Here is a 25,603-nt window from a genome sequence, read left to right on the forward strand (position 1 = left end):
TTCTAGTCGAGGTAGGAGGCATCCTGTTGTCTGCAAGAGTGCCATGAGCGGTCCTTTAGTAGTAAACATCCGATCAGCAGATGTTCCATTTGGAGGTGAATTTTGGGTTAGAGGTCTCCTGAAATGGGGTCTTACCAAATTTACTGCTTTGGGAGAGGATCTTTGGATCTTTGTGTGTTGCTCTGGAATGTTCTGCTCCTTAGTACGCTACACTAGACTGTACAAGCCCTGCACCTAAAGTTAATAGCTCAGCAATCTTTTGTAAGCACATACTGAACACATGTATTACAGTTTTTCTTAACTGATAAGACACCAAATTCCATTCACTGCACACAGCCATCAACTGACTGCACACATTTCTCAAAAACAGGACAGTGCTGCCCAAATTTTGGATACTATTCATGGTTTGCACACAGTTTCCAAAATTCTTGCACTCTTTTTGCAAAAGACTGAACATGTTTTTTGCTCATTTGAACACACTTTTTCACTCATAGCACACATTTTTCAAAAAGTGAACACTACGAAGAAGAATTGGGACACTGTTCCAACACTGCTGTCACAATTAAGACACAACAGGTCAAAACTGAAAACACTTTCACCAATGAACTGCACACTATAAAACCTGCTGGGAAGCAGAATTAGCTGTTCAGAATGCAATCTGTTGTTGAGGTCAGCAGATGGTAAAGATGGCGCATAAAGTAAATGGTTTCAGGTTTACTGTGGTTTACTTTACATGTATGTAAATGTTGTTTGTCACTTCAGTGACATGTCTATACTGGAACAATACAAGCAGTCAGAAATGTTCTGAGAATACTGTAAAAATCTTATGTATAATTCTGGTTCACAAGTGTCGGTAAAATTACAGAAAGTGTACATGACTGACTTTTTCTCTGTTTGGTGTGCGTTTGTTCCAGAGAGTTTTTCAGTTGGATTCTGATGATACACATGAATACATCTGGGACAACGTTAGTGTTCATAGAGGACTATTGATATGGGAATAGTTCGATATGAACCCTCAAGTTATTGTGGTTTTTCTGCCACCATATTCTCCTTCTCTGAATCCTATAGAAGAATTATTCTCTCCATGGAGGTGGAAGGTATATGAGCGGCAGCCATACTTTGGGAAAATCTATTGCAATCAGTGGTTTTGGCATGTGTTGATGTTTCTGTTGATGCATGTCAGGCTGGATCAGACACACTAGGTCTTTCTTTCCACGTTGCCTGGCCAGAGAAAACATAGCTTGTGATGTTGATGAGGTCCTGTGGCCTGAGCAAACTGAAAGAATTGATGCAGATGTGGTGTAAATATCTGCATACTGTACTGTGTGCAATACAGTGCTGTATTTTTTTTGTCTAACATTATTTTTATTTTATAATGTACAGTCAGGCACTGCAATGGCCCCATCTGAGTAATTTATAGGATGCATTTGTGTTTAAGTTGTAATTTTTGAGGACTGTATCATTTTTTTACACTTCATGTGAAAACACAGTGAGAGAAGAGTGTTTTATATTTAGCAGTGCAGTGTCCTACTTTTGCTTCGTGTATTAATTTTGAAAATAAAGTTCAGATTTTGAGAATAAAGTGCGATTTTGACACAGTGTGCAGTGCTTTGTGAACTGTGGTCAAATAAAAACTGTGCAGTGTGTTGGGAAATGTGTGCTATTTTTCAGGAACAGTGTCTTATCAATTGAGAAAAACTGTAAACACATGGATGAACTGAAACAAAAATTGATGACAATGTGATCAATGTGATCAGATTTTCTAGCAGTTCGGACGCCTGAAGAAAAAGATAAATACACAAATGAGATCAGTTATTTTGTTGGTCTGTAGTAGAACACAAAATACAGATGACAGAGAGCAGGAGCATACTTTTAATGAGATGGGACGTAGCTGAAAACAGACTGAACAACTGCAAACGTATTGATGGCAACCCAAAATTGATTTATTTTTCATTAATGAAAAGAGAACCAGGAAGAAGGGATTTTATAGTTGTTTGTTGTATTTTTTTTTAAAAATTATTTTTTCATGACAAACAAACAGAACATCATACAGACAGAATAATAGCCTTCACAGTATAATACAGTAAGGGCCAAGCCAAGGTTACAAGTATCCAAGATTGTCAATATAAAACGTTGATCCTCCAGGTCTTCCTTGAGTAAGCACCTTCCATGTATTTATGGGTTAAAGTTTGTTTGGCGTTTGCTTATTCCAAGACATATGGCCTTGCATTCTCATACAGTAAAAAAAAAAAAACTCATTAAACAGCTCAGTGACAATAAAAACTGTGATTACATTATATTCAGATGAGATTTCCATTTTTCCTGAACCAGATACCTTTCACATTTTTGAATTGCATGTTTCAGAGCAAAAGTCAGTCGTTCCATAACGTACATTTTCTGAATTTTTTCACATTCTGTGACTTCTGGGATATCTTTACTCAAGTGTTTGTTGTTATTGCTTTTTTTGTCCCTTGCTAGCAGTATTTGTAGTAAATATCTATCATGCTTTGTCAGTGAAGAAATCAAATTTCTGCGGTAAATTACATCAAAGTTGAAGTCTAATTCTCGGTGCATTATTGATCTAATCTGTCAATACATCTGTCTAGTACTGTGAAATGTTCGTGTATTTCCAAAATATGTGAAAATGGCCGGCAGATGTCTTTCCACAAAACCTCCAACATTGACCGTATTCAGGCTTGTCACTTTGGAATTGTTTGATTTTGGGGTGTTACGTCAGGCATGTGCAGGGGCCAGGGGCGGAGGGGGCTGAAGCACCTGCCCTTTTGCCCCTTCATGCCCAATGTGCCCTTTTGTCAAAATTGTTTTTTTAAATTTTATTCAATTTTGTTTTTTAATTTGTAAGTGAGTGTGTGTGTGTGCGTGTGTGTGTGTGTAGGTGTGTGTAGGTGTGTGTGTGTGTGTGTGTGTGTGTGTGTGTGTGTGTGTGTGTGTGTGTGTGTGTGTGTGTGTGTGTGTGTGAGACTAAAAAGTCTTTGAGGCCCAAAACAATAAATAAAACTAAAATAAAATGAATAATAATTCAGATCTACCCTTGGTCGGTCACATGATCCACGTAGACATCCCTCACTGCTCTGAGGTGTCCAGATGTGCCCTGTAGCTCAGCGCTAGTGTCGCTAGTCTGCAAACCGAAGACCCAAGGGAGGACTTCAACAACTGATGTTTCGGTGAGGAGGTTTTGCAGCGGTATTCGTTTGTGCACGGTGTATTTTTGCAAGATGACTGACAAAGTGAAGTGAGCATCCTGTGTGTGCGTCTGACGCTGCACACACCTCTCATAAGTTGTAGCCGCTAGTTAACAACACACAGCATGCTGAGAGGATAAAGTATGCCAGGCTTCTTTTTGTTTCTGTATGTTTCTTTTGTCATGGGCAAATTGTATCAGAGAGATGCATTATTTTACTGTCAGTGAGTTGCAGTGCATTTCCTGTGTTTCTAGAGGCAATGAGGCACAGGCTATGTTATTTCACTAAAACTATGTACATACATTTTCACATAATTTTGGACTATTGCAGTATAAATACAGTAACAACAATAATCAGAAGAATTTTAATTGTGATTTTCTCAACCTCTCATTTAAAGATAGTACTTGTTTATAACATTTGTATATATAGACAAATTAAATATAATATGCATAAATATAAAATATATAACTTTTATAACTTTGTTGTCTTGTCTTGTGCAAAGTGGATAGTCAAACTGAATAAAAGCATAAATACATTTAAATACATGATTTCTATATCATTTAATTTTTTTTTACTTTATTATTAGCACTATGAATAATAAAGGGCAGATTATGAATCAGTACAGCATATGTCTTGAAAAGGTATGAAATTTAAAAGCAAGGACTCCAGAAAGAGTAGCCACAGTTAAACAGTCCAGTGTCTAATGGTGATCTAAATTCAACTTTAAAATAATAATAATTTGTCACAAATACATTACAGCAATGTGAAATGTTGCTTTTTGCTAATCCCAGTCGGGGTCAGAGCGCAGGGTCAGCCATTACACAGTGCCCCTGGAGCAGGAAAAGTTAAGGGTGTTGCTCAAGAGCTCGACAGTGGCCACATCAAGGTTTGAACCACTGACCTTCTGATCAGTAGTCCTGAGACTTAACCATTGGGCCACTGCTTTTTAGTGCTCTTTTTAGTATCTACACTCTCAGATCAATACACTCCAGCGATATCAGCAGCAGTCTCCTCACCAACCCCCTCAACATAAGCTGTTCAATGGAAAATTTCCCCCCTCCCAGTAATGATTGTAGATGTATATTTGTATGGTTTAATTCCAAGTTTTTCCATTTTGCTTCATATTTTGAATCACACAGATCAGTGAGTACAATTGTGCAGCCCTATAGTAATCTTCCATGCATGGTAAAGCCATCCCTCCTTTATCTTTAGGCAGTTGTAGTGTCTAAATCAGATTCTGTCTCCCCAGATGAAAGTGGAGATCATTCTGTTCCAATCATTAAATTGTTTGAGAAGTACGCGAACTGGTAACAATTGGAAGAGAGAGCATTCCAGGTAGTACATTCATCTGTATAACGTCTATTTGGTCATACAGGTTAATTGGAAATAAGGACCAGTGATTTAAATCTTTAATGTCAGCTGAGAGTGGGTTATAACTATGTTCATATACGACGGATAGATCTCCAGGTATTTCTACTCCTAGGTATTTAATTACATTGTCCTTCCATTTAAATTTTCACATTCTATAAATATTTTCCTCCAGTTCATAGTTAACAGTAAGGGTTTGTGTTTGATGTAGGTTTAGTTTATACGATGAATACAGGCCAGATTGTTTGACTAAAGTTAGTAATTTAGGTAGACTCACACTGGGGGTTGTGAGTGTCAATAGAATGTTGTCTGCATCCAGTCAGATCTTGTGTTCCGTATCTCCAGGTAGAACGACTGATATATGTTTCTCGTCTTTAATTGCCTGAGCCAGTGGCTTGATAAAGACAGGCATGGCAATTTTCCGCCGTTCGGCGGAAATCCGCCGTTTTAATTTTCAAATTGATCATTTCTGTGAATCGTCCAAATCCGTTGAGAAAATTTTAGGGGGGAGTGAGGTATGTTTTTGTTACTCTTGCTCCCGGTTTTTGAGAAGCGCTCGGCGTTTCTCCCGCAGCGTAACAGACGAAGAGAACCAGTCTAGCTCCTGCTGCATTGTAAAAGGCCTTGCGATTGGTCGAAATTGGTTAGCTGCCAACGATTGGACCAATCAAATTGCTCGATGCATTCTTTTGTTACAATTCATGGCGGTATGTTCGTGTTGGAATTTTGAGCTATTGGGATCGTTTTTGGTGGAATCATGAGGTTTTTAATCGAAAGATCAAGAGTCATCGGTGCTAGAAATAGATAAAAGTGTCAAAAACAAGTTCCGATGGAATTGGCTTGAGAGAAAAGTCAGAGTCATTTAACAAAACACTGGGTATTTGACTCATGACTCAGGGCAAAATGAATCACTGATAGTGTTTAAAGAGTGTTCTGGAAATGTAAAGAAAACTGACACAGCTGACTCCATAGAGCAGGGGTCACTAACTGGCAGACCGCGGTCCGGATCCGGACCCAGATGCCGTCTTATATGGACCAGACCTGTAATGAGTAAATTGTAATGGGATTTTAAATTTGACCGGTCACTTCTGTTTTACCGGCACAGCTTTCCCAGTGTTTACGGCATTAGTTAGCAGCTCAGGAAACACACAGACCAATTACGTACGAGTTCAGCCATCCCATATGACGCTACTCAGCCAATGAAGTTTCTGCATTGCAGCTGCTAAACATCACAGCTCTGCATTCAGAAAACAGTTGAGAGGTGAGAGACAGACAAAAAAGGAAATGAATAAAGCGACACCGAGAGGGAAATAGTCCTGCACATGCTGACCATGTTTGGCTCAACATACAGCTGGAGGCACCTTTCTCAACTATGAACATAACAAACATGACAAAACTGAATATCGTTCCAGACTGACCAATGAGCTCCAAATGTGTTTGAGAATGACCCTGACACCATTCAGACCACAATACACAATTCAAAAAGTAGTGGCAGGGCAAACTGCAGCTCAGTTCTCCCATTAAGCAGCATGGGATATAAGGGGAGTAACAAGACAGGGAAAAAAAATGTAAAAGTGTACAATTGTTTACATTTTTTGAGATTTAGGTATTGTTAAAGATGTATATAAGCTGGTTTGGGTTGTTCAGTCATTATTTTTTCAAGTTCTGCACTTAATTTTAAGATGTACAGTTATATCAAAAGTCATTTGTTAGTAAATGTCAAAATGTTTTTGAACCGAACTGAATTTATTTGATTTGATGGTCAGTTATTGATTACATGCACAGGCTAATAAAACTTCTAGGTTACATCAACAAATATCGCACTAATTGAAGGCAGACTTTATGATGTTTGGACCTTTGCTTTAATACATTTTCTCTGTCTGGACCACTTTGAATTTTTGTTGAATACCCCTGCCATAGAGGAAACTGTGACATTAGAAGTGACTTTGTGACCAGTGTAGAACTCCAGTGTAAATAGTGTTAAAAGACCTGTAGAACTGTAAAAATTGTAGGACTAAATGCAGTGAGACATTGAAGAAAAAGTAAGTTAACTTTTCATTAAATTAACTTATTCATTACAATCTAGTCTTCTGTAATTCTATGCATGTTTTTCATTCTAAATCACCTCTATTTTAGTGAAAACCTCTCGGCTCAAGGGGGGGCTGCGCCCCCCTGGAACCCCCCCTGAAGATTGTATACCGAACATTTTCAGCTGAAATCAAAATTTGCTGTTGCCATGCCTGTAAAGAGAGCAAAGAGTGTAGGGCTAAGGGGACATCCTTGTCGACAACCTCTTTCCAGAGATACCATTTTTGATAAGCTCTCATTTATTTGAATTCTTGCTGTAGGAAAGTAGTATAGAGATTTTATACATCCAACTAATTGATCACTGAAACCAAATCGTTTTAAGTACTAAATATAGATATTCCCAGCGAACTGAGTCGAAGGCTTTTGCAGCATCTAGACTAATTATTACTTATTATTATTACTACATCATTTTTAATAATATGCTCAATTAGGTGGAGAGATCACCATACATTGTCCTGTGTTTGCCTGATTTTTACAAAATCTGTTTGTATTAATCGAGCCTGGGATTATATTTCCCAATCTTTGTGCCCAAATTGATGCAAATTATCTGTAGTCAACATTTAACACAGATATAGGTCTGTAAGAGCTGCATTCTGTCTTTTCCAGTTTTGGGAATTACTGAGGTAATTGCTTGTGTACAGGACACTCAGGTCTCCTCACCCTCCAGAACATAGAAACATTCCTTGAGTATTGGTATTACATTGTCTCTAAAGGTCTTATACTACTCTGCTGGAAAACCATCAGAACCAGGAATCTTGCTTGTTTTCAGTCCTGATATAGCTTATTTTATCTTTCTTTCAGTTATTACATGGGTTATCTTTTATTCTGTTCTGTTCCTATAGATGGCAGGTCCAATAATGCTAAAGAGTTGGATACCGTTGATAACTCGGCAGCTTGAGGTTGGGCGTACAAGTTCATATAGTACTTTTCAAAGGATTTCGGTAGGTCTTCCGATTGGTGATTCATTTTGTTAGTTTGTGGTTCTTTTACTTTATGTGTAAACCTTTCAGCTTGCTGTTTACGTATTCTCCATGCAACAAATTTTTTAGATGTGGGGCCATTCTCATAAAAATTTAGTTTAATCAGTTTGGCTATATAGTGTTACGTTCCAATCCCCACCACATATCAACGTGCCTGATGCTTCCGCCCTAGTCAAATGAAAGATCTTTTTAATAAGCCAAGTATCGTTTCCTGGTGGTCTGTAAACATTAAGTAGTGTAACTTCTTTGTGGTCTATTAGGCATTTACCAGTATAAAACACCCATCTTTGTCTGTAACCTGTGAGGAGAACCGAAAATTAACTTTGTTTGGTATCAATATTACTACTCCCCTTGCATTTCCTCTGTCATGGGAGGAGTAATATGAGTTTCTGAATTCCCTTTTCCGCAACTTTTCATGCTCTTTGAGTAACAAGTGTGTCTATTGCTAGAAAGTGATATCTTGCTTTTCTCTTTTCATTTTAACTATGACCATACTCCTCTTTGTGGCAATACGTAACCCATTCACATTGAGAGTGATGACTCTGTATTCTTGGAGGAGCATGTCAATAAGTAAGGAAAGAGTATGTATATAGGATTATTGAGAACCTCAGATGGCTTGAACAATGAAACTTTTATGAAACATGATAGAACATAACAAACACATATCTAACATAAGTGACTACCATTTTGAAGTATTAAAGGAAAAAAACTCACCAAAAATCTTACAGTGTTGCAGTTCAGTCCAGATGAATATTACAGTGTAATCGTATCAGCCATCTTATTAGACATGCAGGCATTGTTACTGCAGAAAACTTTCTCATTTTGTGTCCTTGGCACGGCAGAACTGTTTGAGCCTGTTCTGGATGTATTTCAAAACATGCTCTGTGGTTCTTACGTGGACCCGCTGCTTCCTATGCAGGTTGTCTCCGCTTTGTCGGGGGTGGATGATCAGTGGGAGCTTCAGGTCCAGACTCCAGTAAGCCCCTTTTCTTCATGTTGTCCTCTGCCTCTGGTGCATCATTGTAAATTACTGTGCTAGAGTCATAAAACACCCTCAGTTTAGCTGAGTAGAGCATCTGTAAATGGACCCCTTTTTCTTTAAGCATCTTTCTGTATAAAGAGTAGGCCTGTCTCTTTACCAGTAGTTCAGTCGGATAGTTCTGCTCAGAAACAGTCGTTTTCCCTTGTGATGTACCTCCTTCTTTTTCCGTGTTGAGCGAAGCACCAGCTCTTTAGTTTTATACTCCAAAAAAGTGAAGGATGATGGATCTCGGGCTTGAGCCTTGGGAGGGTTTTGTTGGTCGGGAGCAGTGACAGCGTTGTATACCAAACGAAGCGTCAGGGAGGGGCAAGTCTGATTTAATGAAGTTTTCCAGAAATGCTTTCATGTTGTCCCCTTCGGTTTGTGAATATAGATGTTGTGTCTTCATGAATGTGCTTCCAAGTCAGTTAGCCAGGCTTGAAATAGGTCTTGAACATCCAGTGAATGTGAAATCACCTCCCTGGCTTTGGTGCAAAACTCCTCCACTTCAACCATTCTCTGCTTGGTCTCCTCAATTCTATACATTATTTCCTTTAGGTCAGTTGCCATGGTGTTTATCTTCTGCTTTATATCAGTAAGGTCTTTCTTTATGTCCTTTTGTACCGCCTGTATCTCTGAGACAATGCTAGCTTGCATCATTTCTACAGCGTCGCGCTCCACTAAGTTGCTAGCGCTGTCGCTCATGTCCTCACTTTCATTCGGGTTTTTGTTCAATTTGTTTGGTGATTTTTCTTTAGTCTTCCTTCTATTTCCTCCTTTCATACTATGCAATAACTGTTCAGTCGTATAAACTTATGTTTATTTAGGGGAAAGTAAGAGCTGTGGGGAGCTCAAAAGTTATGCTACTACCTGTCTCTCCAACATGCTGGAAGTCTAATTTTATAGATTTTATTTATTTTCTTGGTTCACGCTGTTAAAAATTAGCTTGCTTAGTGTGGATAAAATATTTAGGACAGAAAACATAAACTAAAACACATCATTGCAAAGGAGAAAGTATGAAGTTACCTTCTGCAGACAGGACCACTGAAGGAAGGGTCAAACTTGTATGGTTCTCCTGGAAAAGACAAAACAAGCATAACCAAAATGTTTTAATGAAGTTCACCAAATCAAATTAACGGAACAGAAGACAAGAGTAAAGTAGTTAAAAGCGGCTGAGGTTTGAAGCAGATGGCTGGTCAAAGTCAACTGCACAGTCAAGAACAGATAATCTGAAGTTCAAATACTGTCTATAGGAAAAACTAAATATCTAAGGATCATTATCAGCAGCTAAGAGCAATTGAAAACTTGTGTCTTGAGACATTTCTTGAAACTATCAACGGAGGACGAACATTTAATTAAAAGTGTAAGATTGTAAGTAAAGCTTTGGGGCTTCTACCACAAAGACCCAATCTCCCTCACCCATCAGCCTCAAATGGAGAAAAAGCAGCTGGTCTGATGATCTCAGAGGCTTTAAGGTGGAGGAGGGGAAAAGAAGTTACGAAACAACAATAAAGAAATAATCTCACTTTGATACATAGAAAATAAAGAAACTAAGCAAAACCCAAGGCACACAGAGGATGATCAGTGTAAAAGCACTGCACTCCAGAGAGGTTAAGGTTCCAAGAGGCTAGCCTGGAATCACTGGACAGGGATCCACACCAGCCACCACATACATTCTAACATATCGCCCCTCAGCCCTCAAAACAGGCCACCGGGTCTGCCTAGTTCAGGTGGAGGTGGTGTGGTCATCCTTGCTGAAATGAGCAGACCTCTGGTAGTTACCTGTATGTAAATGTATTTATTTTAGGGTGTCTGGCTTAAAGTTGTACTTCAAAGTATTTTTCTGACAGTCTTTATAATAATGCAACAATATTTATATAGCTCTTTTCAAGACACTCAAATAATAAGAAATAATAAATTTGTCTTAATAGATTACTTGAACACGGTAAGAGAGGAAGTCTCTGGTGCTTTTTTGGAAGTGAATTGCAGATAGTGGTAGCGGCAATGAAGAAAGTCCCATCAACCCAGGTCCAGCACTTGGTCCAGTTATGATGACTGCTGATTTGTCACAGTTTAGTTTTAGGAAGTTGGTTTAGAGCCAGAACTTTTTCAATGTAATGTAGTTCGCAAAGTTTGCAGGAGTGGCAGTGGTAATTGTTTTGGTGGACCTAGAGCTGGATGTCTTTGGCCGAACACTGGAACTGGAGTCCATGGTGGTGGATTAAATGGTCAAGGAAAAGCAAGTAGAGGATAAAGAAAAGGCGGTGGGGGGGAATTATCCTTGGGGGGAAAGGGCAGCAGTTTATGCAGATGAACTGGTGTCTATCATAATAATGACTAGGGTTGTCACGATTTCAATTTTTTGAGCCACGATTATTGTGGAAGGAAATATTGCGATTTTACGATTATTCACGATTATCGACATTATGAAAGAAAAAAACCCAGTGTTTGTATTTAAATAAACTCTTTAATAATACTTAAACTTTTAAACATTTACTGTTCTTATAAAATAAAATAAATTGTTCCAACACGTCTTTGTAGTAAATAAAAGTGCAAATTGCATTACAAAACAGTCATTAACTTGAGGAACTTAAAGGCTTCTTTAGCTGCCATCATTAAAACAAAAGTTAGTGAGTAAATTCTAGTAAATTCTAGTGAAGTGCCTCTTTGAGACTTTTATGTATTATGGAATGTTGCAATTTAATGTATGGTTGATAACGTAGTGTTTACTTTGTAAATCAAACAAAACAAAAAGATATAAAAAGAATAAATTTAAAGATTCTAAAAACACTTCATTTTAAGCTTTAAATATCCTCCACAATTTTAGACAATATAACTACAGAAAAAAGGATAAATGGGAGTCTTATTTATTTTTACTAAAACGTTTATATAAACAATTCACCACTAATTTTACAACAATTAATCCAAACACCCGGATCATTTCCCAGGGAAAACTCTAGAGTCTGACAGGAGGTCCAGGCAGACAGACAGCCTCCCTGTCCTGGAGGTTACTGTCTCCTCCACTACCACTGTCAGCGGGCAGCGGGGCTTCCCGGACCACACTCCCTGCTGAGGGGACCGGGCCGACAGCATCTTCGGAGGAGGGCACGGGCTTCCGGAGCCAAAACAACCGGCGGGTCGGGAGCTCCGGTTCCCTCCTGCGCTCCCGTTCCCCGCCCGTCGCAGCCGGGCTGCTTTCCTGCGTCCGCAGGCGAGGGGAAGGCGGCGGGCCGCGGCGGGTGGGGAACGGGAGCGCAGGAGGGAACCGGAGCTCCCGACCCGCCGGTTGTTTTGGCTCCGGGAGGAAACTCGGGGCGCGGGGGGTCCTCGGGGCGGCCCGGCCGCCGGACCGCTGACTTCGGAACCGACAGTTACCGCGCGTGCGGCGAACAGTCCCATCTTGGCAACCTCATTGCGCACAGCGGCCACAATATTAGGGACACTTCGAGTAAAGAATCTGTCATAACTGATCATATAATTCTCTCTCTCTCTCTCTGTGTGTGTGTGTGTGCGCGCGCGCGCGCGCGCGGCGGGCGGAAACCCAGAAATTATATTTTGTTTATGTGCGACCCGGTACGGGCCGCAGACCGGTGGTTGGGGATCACTGCTGTAGTGTTGCCTACACACGTGCATTAGGCCTACGTCATCCCCCCCCCCCCCCCCTTATTTTTGAAACTTGTGGAAAAAGTTGTTAGAAGCGCTGCAGTGGTTGGCACTAACGCGGTGTTTGCTTTACTTTTTTATTGGGAAATGATGATTTTACCTTGACTTGGACATACAGCGATGGATGATTGTCACGAAGATGCTGTATCATGTTGGTTGTATTCGCGCCTTTAGCTGCAACTTTGCGACGACAGGCTTTGCACGTGGGGTGCCCATCCACGAAAACCTCACCTTTAGCATCTTTTGGATACCCAAAGTGATCCCATACTGCTGATTTGAGTCGCTTTTTGGGAGGATGCAAGTCCGGAGGAGCACCCCCGTCAGCCATCCTCAATTTAGCGGTGAGTGAATTCAGTGATGCCGATTAGACAGGAGCGCGCGCACAGGCCAAGGAGCCACTCTCTCTCCACTCTCCACTCAGCGCAGCTCACGCTTCTTGCATTGCACCTCTCGCGAGGCTTTTCTACGGATAATCGTGGTTGTGAAAAATGTGACGAATATCTATTTATAATCGTGGTTATTGTAAAACCGGTTAACCTTGACAACCCTAATAATGACTGTTCCAGAAGTGGGTGATAAAGTTCTAATGATTGATTGTGTGGAAAGCAGCACTAAGGTGAAGAGGATGAGAATGTTTAAGGTACTGGCATCAGAGGAGAGAGGCTGTTTTAGTATTGTGGTTTGAGCGGAATCCGGATTGGAAAACTGTATACAGGTTATTGGCAATGAGGTGAGCTTTGAGTTGTGAAGCAACAAAGTAAGCTTGTTAAAACATAGTCTGATTGCAACTGCATTGTTGTAGAAACATATCTATCAATATGCGGTGCAAATTAGTTTGATATAAGTCTAATAGAAGACAGGATAGCAAGCACACACACATGCACACAGGTTGGTTGCAAGCTGTCTTCACACTGTTATCAACAGAACTACTTGCAGCATCCTTGCAGAAATGTGCATGCCTAAGGTCAGCTGATGGCATTAGTGAACAGTAATGCTCAGCTAATCTTTATCCTACTGCTGACCTTAATAGCCAGTCTGCTCAGTGCACAGCACATCTATCTTGTGCTGTCATTTACAATTTCTATACTACTTATTAGTCATTCTGTGAGCTAAGACCAAAAAGCTGCACATCTTCAAGTGAAGAACAAAGATTGCATCATCCTCAATCACTGTTGTCTACAATAGAAATTACAGCAATCAAGACTAAAACAACTTTTACAAAAAGTTAGTTTTACATGTAAAATTTTCAACATGTACAGGAGACATGGGACTGTGTTTACACAGCCAGAGGGAAAAATTATCTTCCTGTCAAATGTCTTGCTTGTTTTCAGCATCTACACTTGGCCAAGACATTACTTTTTTCAAAGACCAAATTATACTTTTATATTTTTTCTTTCCAAATGAAATAGGACACATGTTGATTGCATCCACAAACACAAAACTAAAAAATCTGCTCCATGAGTGTCTTGGTTTAGTCAACTTGGAAGTGTTAGCTTGCTGCTAAGCTGATGTGTTGGGTATGTTAGTCTGTAATACCAGCCTCTTCATGTAACAAAAATGTTTATTTAGGTATGAAACAATAATGCCAGAACAAAAAACCCCAAAACAAAACAAAAAAATAAACCAACCAAACACAACAACAAACAAACTAAAAAGAGGACAAATACTCAGTTCTGTATAGAAATTAAATCTGGTAAAGACAACAATGAGAAACGTTGTATGAGCAAGAGAAAGGATCCACATACAGTTACAAGTATCACACACCAGACGCTAACCAAGATTCTTTATGGTTGCTGAAGTTTATTTTACGACTTTAAGTGGTTGATTTAACAAATTCAAATAGAGAATAAAATAAAAGCAAGTTATAAAATATAACCCAAGATTTGAAACCATATTACTGGTTTTGTTTTGGTTTAAATCAATTAATCAGCTATTCCGGATCATAATATCCTCCTCCTGGCCTTATTAAAGTACTAATTATAATCGTAGGCTATTGTACATAATATACTAACACCGTGTTGTGAACTGACATAAAATAATCCTGTCCTGTACTAGAAAAGCTGTTAATTTTGTGAACTGTCCACTCAAACGATCTCAAAACTCTTCCCGTATTTACCGTGTGCTCCAGGGGTTGTCTCGCTCTGAACACTCGCTGAGCTGCTTGGTGTGTAGCGGTGAGGCGCCATGCGCCCGGGCTGACGGTGGAAACAAAATGAGTTAAAAGACAGCTGCCTGTAGTTATTCATCAGCGCCTCTCCTTCTCTCCCTCCATGTTCTCTTCAGCGCTGTCAGAATCTAACTCACTGATTAATGGTGGCCATGCTAAACCTTAAATGAAAGTAAAATGATTTTACTGATGGGAGGAAATATAAAGAAATGGTTGATGCAATATTCCGAAAGTACAAAACACTACTGCTTTTAGTCCATTTACTATGTATCTTCACAATCAGCTCAGCTGAAGCTACACCATCGCTGCAGCACTGCCCTCTGCAGGTGAGACCAGTAATACAATGAGTATGTTCATCCTCTCTGGCAGGCGGCATATTGAACAGGAAATTCAATATGCTGCGATGTATGAGTACCACATTTTCCATATACAGTACAAGTAGGTGACTTATTCCCAAACCCTGAATATTTATTTGCCAATTCTGCCTTCACAAACTGTAGACATGGAGCAGATTTTAATTTAATCTCACAAAGAGTCATTATTTTTAAATGGAATGTTTTAATTGATTGAAATGTCTAAAAAAAATAAGACTTATTACCAAAATGTGTGACATTTACAATTACAATACATTTCCTCACTAAGGCTAATGTTATACTATGTGCAAAGTATGCGAGGGTCCGTGCACTTAAAATGTCATATTTTTCTTTTTCCTTTCAGTGCACGCTATAGAAGCCCTTACAGAGTACATAAAACTGCTTCATCCAATTATTATGCCTTAAGCATTGATGGTCTTGCTCATATACAGTAGCTAGCACAGTGATTGGTGCGCTTAACTGTTTACAAGGCTTTTCATATAATATGATATAGATCATACTGATTAGGGTATATGACCATAAGAAAGACAAAGGGAAGGTACAAATGTGGAATGTAGGTTAATTCATTTAATCTAAAGAATTTATTTCTTCAGTCATACTACTAATAAAAAGATTATTATATTAGTATATTAGTCCCTATAGGCCCCCATGTTAAAATGACAAATTTTAAAGCAGAAATAAAAATGTTTATGGCCTTTTTACAAAACAGTTTTGGTCTCTGTAACTAATATCACTTTTCATGACAATTGTGAGGGGAATTTTGAAATAACTCACACTTTTAAATCGTCTTAAGGCTAATAGTTATATATAATCAAGGGCTTGACCGATTTGAGTAATATATGGGTACCATCAGACTACAGTCCATTGATCAGAGGCATTTGCATGGCCTCCCTCAGTTCAACTCACAAGCTACACGTCGAGCTAAAGATGGTCTTACTTTTTGATTAAGGGTTTTTTATACCAAGAGCTTCCACAAGATGGCACTGGAAGTATAGACAGCAGTGATAACTATTGGATTGGTAGGAATACATATCTCTATTTTCCAAACTATCGTCTCCCCAAAGTTCAGTACAGTTTTAAACATAAATGGAAAAGTTTTAAGAGCAAAAACTACAAAGTTTTTAGTGTGGTGAAAAACAATTTATGACATTTAACTGAATGCAGTTTTTGTCAGTGTGATTAAGCTTAGTCAGTGCTAACTGCTGTCACGCTTTGCAGATTTTTCAAAAAATTAACACAGCATTGACAAATGTATAAAATAAACTGGTATACATGAAAATAAATTTTGGTAATGAGAGACATATTGACCTAGATTAACATAATTTTTGTTGCTTTTGACAGGTAATAATAATTCAGCTGGAAAAAGTCTGATGAAGACAAATGTTTTGCTTAAAAGTTAGCCAAAAAAAAAAAAAAAAAAAACAATCCTTAAGAGGGCAGTAGCAGCCTAGCTACAAGAAAATTCAGCTATGCTGAAAACTCTTGAACCTCCCTACTCCTCTTCTTCATCTGTTGTCGGATAGCAGGGATCACAGTATGGTTTACAGACCACTTGATAAGGAAAACCTCACCTCTAAAATATAACTTTATAATTTCATCACTGTGAATATGCAATGCTTAACAAATTCATCAGACTATCACCCAGTGTAAGATGTTTTCCTGTGCTGCCCTAAATTACAGTATTGCTGATTATCAAAAAAAATTTTTATGTTTCTATAGTATCTGCCAGTATGTGAAAGCTCTTTAATCAAAATTATATCTTTAATGTGAAAATTAAAATTATTGTTGTTATTCATGAATTTTCAAATTTTCTGGTTTACAATTTGTATAAATATATTTTTTGACTGGGATGCCAAATTACAGTTATTTGCTTGCATTCCTGAACAGAAAAAAAAATTGTTTCAGTGGTTGTATGTTATTCTTGATTCATTTCTGACTTCTCAGAGAATTCCAGTGTGCTGGCTCAAATTTGGGCATAAAAACATGAATTCAGTTTGAAATTCCTCACTCCTGTTCAAAATGGTGAAGGGTAGGGAACTCACTGAGAAAGACAGAAAGTCTCTAAATTAAAGCACTTCATGATGCTGGATGGTCTTTGAGACAAATAGGGCAAGACATAAAGCGTTCTCACAGTGTGGTCAAGTATGCCTTGGACTCGATTGGAGAGACTGGTACTTACAAAATGGGCCAAGAAGGAGGCCAAAAATGAACACTAACTGAAGCAGATGTCAAGCATGTCAAGATTTAAAGTACTAGTGACAGAAGGAAGACCACTGCTGATCTTCAGGCAGAGATTAATGCTTCTAGGTCAGAATCTGAAAAAGTCTCTAGAATGACCATAAGCAGACAACTGAAGGAACACGGCTTAAAGGAAAGAATAGCTGCTAAGAAGCCATTATTGAGGCCTGCAAACATTCAAAAACGCTTAAAATTTACCAGAGAGCACAAACACTGGACCTGTAGATAACCGGAGGAAGATACTCTGGATGGAGGAGTCCAAGTTTGAACTCTTCGGTCATATACCAAGAAAACAATGACCCTAAGCATACTTCAAAGCTGTGCAGAGACTGCTGGACCAAGAAAATGAAATCTGCAGTAATGGAACTGATGGACTGGCCAAGTCAAAGTCCAGACTTTAATCCTATTGAACAGATCTGGGATTTATTGAATTCAAAAATAGATGACACAAAAGTTTCATCCAAAGCAAGTCTCTGGAAACAGATAGAAACTATTTGGAACTCAATAACAACAGAGACTGTCGAAAAGTACATAAAAACAATGGCAGCAAGAATGCAAGCTGTTATCAGGGCCAAAGGAGTTCATACAAAATATTAAGATTTTTGGTTAATATATGTGAAAAAGGACTATTTAGTTGTTGTAGTTTGTAACTTGCCTAATCGATAACAGTACAGTTTTTAGTTTGAGACAAGCTTTTGACAGATTTCAAAAATATTTGTGCTTTCTCATTTTTATGACAGGTGGTCTAATAAATTTGTTAAGCACTGTACCTACTACAGAGACATATTACTAAAAATTTATTACTCTACCAAGGAACGTGGCGGAATTATGTGATGATTGGCGTATGTTTATCTGTTTAGCGGTGCACAACATGACTGAAAAACGGAATAACGGATTTGGATGAAATTTTCAGGGAAGGTCAGAAATGAAGCAAGGACCACCTCATTAGATTTTGGCAGTGATGTGGCTAATAGTCTGGATCCACAGATTTGTTAAGGGTTTACGGATCATTGTGAGATAGAGGCACGGTGTCACTCTGACTACAAGTGAACGCTACATCAGCTGCCTGCTGATGATCACATGATTGCGATCCTACTACAAATCCACTACTGCGGACTTACCGGAAATGATACAAGGAACACTTGATTAAATTGTGGGGGTGTTTCTGAGTACCATCAATTCCTGCCACCTGCTACATATGTAGGTCACGCGATTCGGTATCTGTACAAAACGTACACATGCATGACACATGCCTGTGCTCAGCGCAAGGTCATTTTGTTTGTGGGTACATCTATATTAAATGGCCACATTCTATGTGATTTCTGGTCCTCAGTAACAAATTTAAAAAATGCTGCATTTCTACAAAAATATGCTGCATTTCTGACAATGCCATAAGCACTCAGAGTACTGCGGTCTCTGAGTGCTTATATGATATTTGGTTGCTTTAGAGTTGTTGAAACATTTTGGATAAGCAACTTTGATTTTGGATCACCGACGTAACTGGTGGGGCTTGTGGGGAGTGGGGTGACGTCCTGTATAGGTCCAGTATCGGTGGTCTTGGCTAGTTCTCTCTTCCAGCTACACTAGTTGTAGAATAAATTTTATTTTAAAAAGAGCACTAAGCCAACATTGGCGGTTGTAGAGATGGTGAGACTGCACCTGGGTCGGGATGGGATGGTGATGGAGGAAATGGGGAAGGGTGGAACATTGTAAATAAGAGTAGACCAAAAAGGAAAAATCAGGAAAGAACAGGAGAGATGCCTCAAGATAGTGACATTGATATTGTCCAGACAAAATTAATGAGAGTAAGCCAACACTCAGAAGATAGTTATAGAGTCATGATAATAGCTAAGACAGGGTATGGATTTTCCTCTGTTAGTCCCCTGAAACTGACAAAAGCAATCAAAATGGCATAGGTGAGGTAATGTTTGCTGCAATTTTAGGAAATGTAATGATCTCTGTCATAACTCAGACAAGCAACTAAACAAAGCATTGAAAGCCAGAAACTTGCTGGGAACTGGGGTGGATGTGCTCAGGCCGCATTCAAATTCTGAAACAAAGGGAGTCTTACACAACGTACGAAATTATATTTCTGATCAAGAACTTTTGAGGTGTCTGAAAGGAAGAAATATTATCAGTAATAAGCATACTGTTATATAGTTTATTTTTTATGCTGCTATTCGGAGAGTACTAAACCGATTTTCATTGTTTTCTGTAACAGTGACAATAAAGATCTATTCTATTCTTCTGTTCTATTTTATTCATATAGGGAAAAGTGGAAACGGCAGAGAAGCTACTCCAGTTCTCATCACTTTTAGAGAAGAGGAATTGCCTAAATAGTTATGCTCAGACTTTTGTGCTATTCAGTGAAATGATACGAGAAACTGCTTTTAAGGTGATATTGCCAAAGGTATGGGCATATGATAGGTGTATTCAAGGAAAAGCGAAGGTGAAGACGGTGTGGCAAATTTCTTGATGGCAGTCAGTGCAATGATAGAATGAAATGTTGTAGCTGTGGAGGTGACCATCCAGCCTCTTTCAGACGATGTACCTTTTATGTCAAAGCTGAAATGGTAGAGCGAGTTTAAAGAGAGAACAAAATATCCTATGCTGAAGTGGTGAGAAGGCTGGAAGGGCCAAATGAGGCAAGGCAGGTACATTCTGATCATGATATTAGAGGACATCTAAGAATGTTTGCTAATCCCAGTAGTGATGATACAGTGGTGGTAAGTAAGAAGTTGCTCCTAGCATTTATGGTAGAAACAATGTGGAAAGTTAAGCTTGTTGCAAATAGAAAGTCTGATGCTGCTTGAGAAATTGCCATTGCTGCTGAGAATTTGCTTGGCTTTAAGGGGTAAAGGCCCAGGAGATTTGGGAATATACTTATTCTCAAGGAAGTGAAGATAGTAAGATAACTGAGAGACAAGAATTCTTAGGGATTGGTGAGGAATTAGAACTGATCAGCAGAGACGGAGATTATGATGATGATTAATAACCTCTACTTAATGTTTCACATTTTGCAGTGGAATGCCCAAAGTTTTATTGCCAACGAACATGAGTTTAAAAGAGTAACAGATGATTTACGAGTGAAACCAGAAATAATATGTCGAGGAAACATGTTTAAAACCAAGATTGGATTTTGTAATGCCAGGATACAAAGGTGAAAGATAAGATAGACATCAGCGGGAGGGGGATGTGTGACCTTCATTAGAAATGGAATTCAACACCGAAGAGTGAAAATTAAAACTGATTTAGAATGTGGTGTGATTGAAGTAGCCTATGGACTAACATGGGGAAAAAAAAACTATTATCTAGTATAATCTGTGTAATAATTTTGAAGAAAATGACTTGCAGGACATTATGGATAAGGTAACCGTTCCAGCAATTTGTGACTTTAATGCCCATAATGAACTGCGGGGGATTTGAAGGAGAGACCGAAATGGGAAAATTCTGGAAGAGTTTATAGATAAAAAAATAATCTGATAGTGTTAAATGATGGCAGACCAACATGATTCAAACTAGTAAGACTATTACACCTTCCATAGATATCACATTTACTTCAGCAGAATTGGCATCAATTATGCTTAATTGAGGAACAAGATAATATTAACATATGACTGAATTTTGAAATGGCTAATTGAGCAGAGTCTGAGAAAAGTGTGAATTTAGAATTTTCAAAAGTTGAAAGTGAGAATAGGGTGATTGAATGGAACAAATTTTTGTGAAATATAATATGGTCAGAATATCCCCAAGAAAAATATTCTACTAAGGAAAGTAATGGTTCCATGGTGGAATGAAAAATAAAACACTGCAGTTCAAATCAGAAATAAGGCATCTAAAAGGTTAAAAAAAAAAACACCCACTAGAAAGATATGCAATATCAGTACAAGAGGCTAAGAGCCAAAGCAAAACATATTATAAAGGAAGCAAAGAAAAGCAATTGGAGAGATTTCTGCAGTAAATTGGGACCAGAAACACCAATAAAAAAGATCTGGAACTTAGTTCATAGAATGACTGGGACATTTCAGCAGACTTCAATCCCTGCCCTCCACCTCAGTAGTGTTGAGAATTTTGATAATTCCGGTGTGATCAGTGTCTTTTTCTCTTTAGGGGAATTAAAAGCGGGCCATATGTCAGAGAAAAGATACTTCTCCAGGCAGAAACGGATTAGGCTATCAGCTGTTTAAGCATTGTGGAGATCTGGCATTAGAGGAATTACTTGCCTTGATCAACAATGTGTGGGAGTTCAGCTGCCTGCCTAAGGAGTGGAAGCATGCTGCATGAATCCCAATCCTTAAACCAGGAAAACATCCAAGTAGCCCTGGATCTTACAGACTTACAGCCTTGACTCCAGTGGTTTGTAAAATAATGTAACGTATGACAATTAGTGGATTAACTCAAATGCTGGGAAAAAACGGTTATTTTGTCCCTTATCAGAGTGGATTTAAACGGGGACAGTCTACAGTCCGTTCTTAGTCTTGAGATAGAGGATTAAAAAAAACCAAACAGCAAATAAGGAAGCAGTGGTGGCAGTCTTTCTTCACATTGAAAAGGCTTATGACATAATTTGTAGAGAGGGATTGTTAATTGCTCTGTATGAATATGATTATGATTAGAGGAAGAATGTTCAATTAGATTAAGGACTTTCTAAGTCGAAGATCAATTCAAGTGGCGGTTGGAAGTGAGTTATCTGAAGAGTTTGAAGTGGAGAATGGAACCTCCCAGGGGAGTGTCACACAAAAAAAAATCAAGAGAAGAGAAACAGGCTGACAGATGAAATTATTCCAGCTCATGCAAATTGGAAACACAAAAATTAACACTGACATTCAGAATATTGTTCAGCAGCAGGGAAGGCTACAGGTATCTCATTAGGACAAATGTTTCTGAGCCAGGTGTAGGTGAGGCTGGGTCTTTTCAGGACCTTACTTGCAACATCATGTGGAATAGGAGGGTTGTGTAAAAATAGTTACAATTAAGCCATTGCAAACAGAAATGTCAGTTGTTGCACTTTGTGTTGGAGTTCTGCACTTTACTCTTTATGATCATCATGACCTGGCACAATGCGAGCACTTGAAATTTTAACTCACAGTCTCAAAGTCGCAAATGCACCATTTTAGTCGCAGTCTGGAGCCCTGCTGTAGACACTGCAACAGCAGCAACAGCTGCAGTAGACAAACTGACACTTTTATTAGTAACAGGTTCACTTGCTTGTCTTTTTTCTTCCAATTGCACTGATGGATGGACAAGTGTAATATGCGTCTGTGCAGGTTTCTTGTAGAGCCTGCTAGATATGAGACTTTACCCTGCATACTCTACACTTTACCTTTGTATTATCAATGTAATTGAAATGCAGCCGAACTTTACTGGTCACTCATGTTCTCACCTTTCCAGCATGTTGTATCTAGCATTCTCTCTCTCTCAGAGAACACACCTTCAGGGACCTTCTACACTCCCGTAAACTGGCTCCAAGTTTATTGGCCCATGTGAGATTGACAAAGTGATTAATCCCAGTTGTTTCACACTCAAACTCCCTCTTGCTCTAAATGTACACCCTTTCCACGTGTCTCTCCTCAAGCCCATCTTCCACTATTCTTCTCAGCATTTCACTTTCTTACCCTTCAGGTCTCCCATGTGACTCCACACCATTCTCCAGCGATCCATCTCTGAGCCAGCAAGCCTTTAGCCTGCATTAATGAGTTTTGTAAAAATACGTCCCTAGATACATACATGTATAGACACATAAATATGTAGATACATAACAATTTAGACATTTCTGACATTGTTTTAACAGTATGCATGATTATGCAACAAAATTGAATCTTAGATGCAAGATGTATTTGTAATTTACAGAACTGCACGTGATATGGAAACATCATCTTTTACAAATGATATAAACGCATATGCATAAATTTACAAAGTAAAATGTATGAAATGTACCCAGGTACATACATTATAATCTTTCTAACTATTATAGAGTTAAATGTCACATGGTAGTAAATAGGGTTAAAAACTATTAGATTAGAATATAACTATATTTACATTGCAACTATCAATGAAAGTTCAGACAGCATTTTGGGTGCAAATTCAGGATGCTCATAACGCTGCACAACAAAGAGAACCATTCACACAGAGGCCAAATCCATCAGAACAGCAAATCTGGGTGACATGCAAAGCAGCATGCACTCAGAAACATTTTGCTTTTCTTCAGCATGCTCAACAGTTATCATGTGGCAACCCATTGATATATCAACGGATAAAGTCAGTAAATCAAATAGAACACAGACTTTGCTTATTCAGTGTGAAATCAACACAAAACACAGATGTAAAGAGGTAATTTCTAAATTACGTGAAGTAACCAGTTCCATGTGAATATTTCTTTAGAAATCCCCTTTATCCCCGTTATTCCAAAGTATGAGTTCTAGGCTCTGGCGCTTGTTATTTTGATGATTTTTATGAATTAGACTTAAACACTACAATATTAAAAACCTTTGGGGTAAGGAGTAACCAATAAATACAATCATTGGATACTATTAACTGATTATTATATTTATATTCTTATTGTTATTAATATCATTAATATTACTGTCATTATTATTATTATGAACAATACGCCAGGTCTTAGGAGGCTAAAATTGCCTGGCATACCATCAAAATCAAATCAAATCAAATGAAGCTTTATAGTCATCATATCAGATGAGAGTGTTTCTCCACGATCCAAAAACCAGGTCACCAGTTTAATTTTTAAATGAGACTGAAAGTGAAATGACTGAATTCACCCTCCACACTTCATTACCAAAATCTTTTTTCTAATTACTTAGTTTTTTTTTCTTTAAATAATTTGTCTTTTTTGTGCATAGCATAAATTAATAGATCTGTAATTTCATTATCCCATCTTGTGATTCAAAATTATAATTATAAGGAATCTTGAATAGGAAACTTATTTTTGAGCAACGTACACACAGTTGTAGTTACAATCAAAACAGCTTACACCTTAAAAATGGTGCAGTGATATCAATAAGCCTATCAACATGCATATTGATGCAATCTGCAGTTTGTTTTGTTGCCAGCTTTCAGGTAGCAGCTTGGTGCAGAAACCTTGGGTTGATTTAACAAATTGATAAGCAGCTTTGTGCAACTGCAGTTGTTGGGCCTTGTTATCACCTGGTGCAACAATGCTTGTCTCCAGCTGAACCCAACCAAGACCAAAGAAGTGATTGTGACATTCGCTAGCTAGCAAGCAGAGACAACTGGCAGAGGCCATCACTACCACCAATCAGGGGGGAGCCCATGGAGGTGGTAGTGGAGTAAAGATACTTGGGCACCATATTTGACAGCCTTCTGAGGTTTTCCTCCAACACAGAGGAGATCCTCAAGAAGTGTCACCGGAGACAGTATCTTCTTAGAAAGCTGAGTTCGATCGGGGTGAACAGAAAACTGCTGACTTTTTACCACTCCTTCATTGAGAGCGTGTTAACATTCTCATTCATCTCGTGGTTTAATTCAATTAATTGGCAGGAACCGCACGCGCTTACTCAGCATCACCAGAGTTTGCTCTGCCCTGCTAGAGACCTTTCTGTATATTGCAACCAGAAAATAACCCGCACTGCTCACAGGATCCTACATGACCAGTCACACGCACTACACTTAGTGTTTGAGTGGCTTCCATCAGGTCGTAGGTCAAGATGTCCACGTTGCAGAACACAAAGGAGGAAGGCCACCTTTGTCTCAACAGCAGTCCAGCTTCTGAATTCTGACCCCTCCCTGTCCAGATGTTGCACAAACCCCACTACTAAGTGTACATAGCACGTTAGAGTGAAGCACAGAGCACTTTACTGACATGGACAATCGCTGCAATTTTTAAAATGTCTAAATTTTAAATTATAAAACTTTGTGTCAGTTTTACTGTCTGATTTTCTGTTTTTACTTGACCTGTTCTTTGTTGAGGTTGCTCTTTGTGCCTTTTAATTGCCCCTCGGGGATAAATAAAGTTTTTGAATTGAATTGAATAGTAAAGGCAGACAACGAAAACATATCCTTGGTATGCTGAACTTGCTTTGTTATGGAGTCACAGGAGTGCCACAATAAAATATAAATCTGTTAAAAAAAAAAAAATAAGGAAATAAATGTGTAAATATAAAGAGGAATAAATAAAAGAATAAATAAAAAGGTAAATTTTGTCTTTGCTTTTCCCTTTTCTCTTTTTTTCCTTTTATTTATCCATTTTGTCATTGTCTTTTCCTTTTGTCATTGCTTTTTCCTTTTGTCATTGCCTTTTCCGTTTTGCCTTTGCTTTTACTTGATGGACTGAGCTGTCAATCAAATGGCTCTGGGCGGGGCTTTCTGTCCAGGGTGAGTAGTCAATACCTGATCACAGGATTCCTGCCTAACGCCAGCTTAGGCACGGCTAAAGTGAAGTGATGTCACTGTGACGCTTCGGCTGATTCTACCAGCAGACACGGAAAGGACTCTGATAGTTCAGTGAGTTAATGTTTATTTTCTTA

The 25,603-nt window shown here is 38.6% G+C and overlaps 1 protein-coding gene across 7 annotated transcripts in view; it reads right to left on the reverse strand.

Annotated features, from left to right (window-relative positions):
• Positions 1 to 25,362, reverse strand: part of LOC111575768 (choline transporter-like protein 5-A) — a 74,039-nt gene extending 48,677 nt beyond the window's left edge. For 2 of the 7 annotated variants that reach the window (XR_004848262.2, XM_055014385.1), the window contains exons 1-2: positions 14,440 to 25,362; positions 9,687 to 9,735 (exon numbers count right to left, since the gene is read on the reverse strand). Coding sequence is in view for 5 of the 7 variants with exons in the window: in XM_055014385.1 (XP_054870360.1) it covers positions 9,687 to 9,735; positions 14,440 to 14,569 (179 nt within the window). In the remaining 2 variants the exon portion in view is untranslated. Of the gene's footprint in view, positions 1 to 9,686; positions 9,736 to 10,079; positions 10,129 to 14,439 lie in introns of all 7 variants that reach the window. The other 5 variants (XR_002746766.3, XM_035953236.2, XM_055014383.1 and 2 more) reach the window with 3 other exon arrangements.
• Positions 25,363 to 25,603: the final 241 nt, after the last annotated feature.

The sequence above is a fragment of the Amphiprion ocellaris genome, chromosome 10 (genome assembly GCF_022539595.1).
Source record: "Amphiprion ocellaris isolate individual 3 ecotype Okinawa chromosome 10, ASM2253959v1, whole genome shotgun sequence".
NCBI lineage: Eukaryota > Metazoa > Chordata > Actinopteri > Pomacentridae > Amphiprion > Amphiprion ocellaris.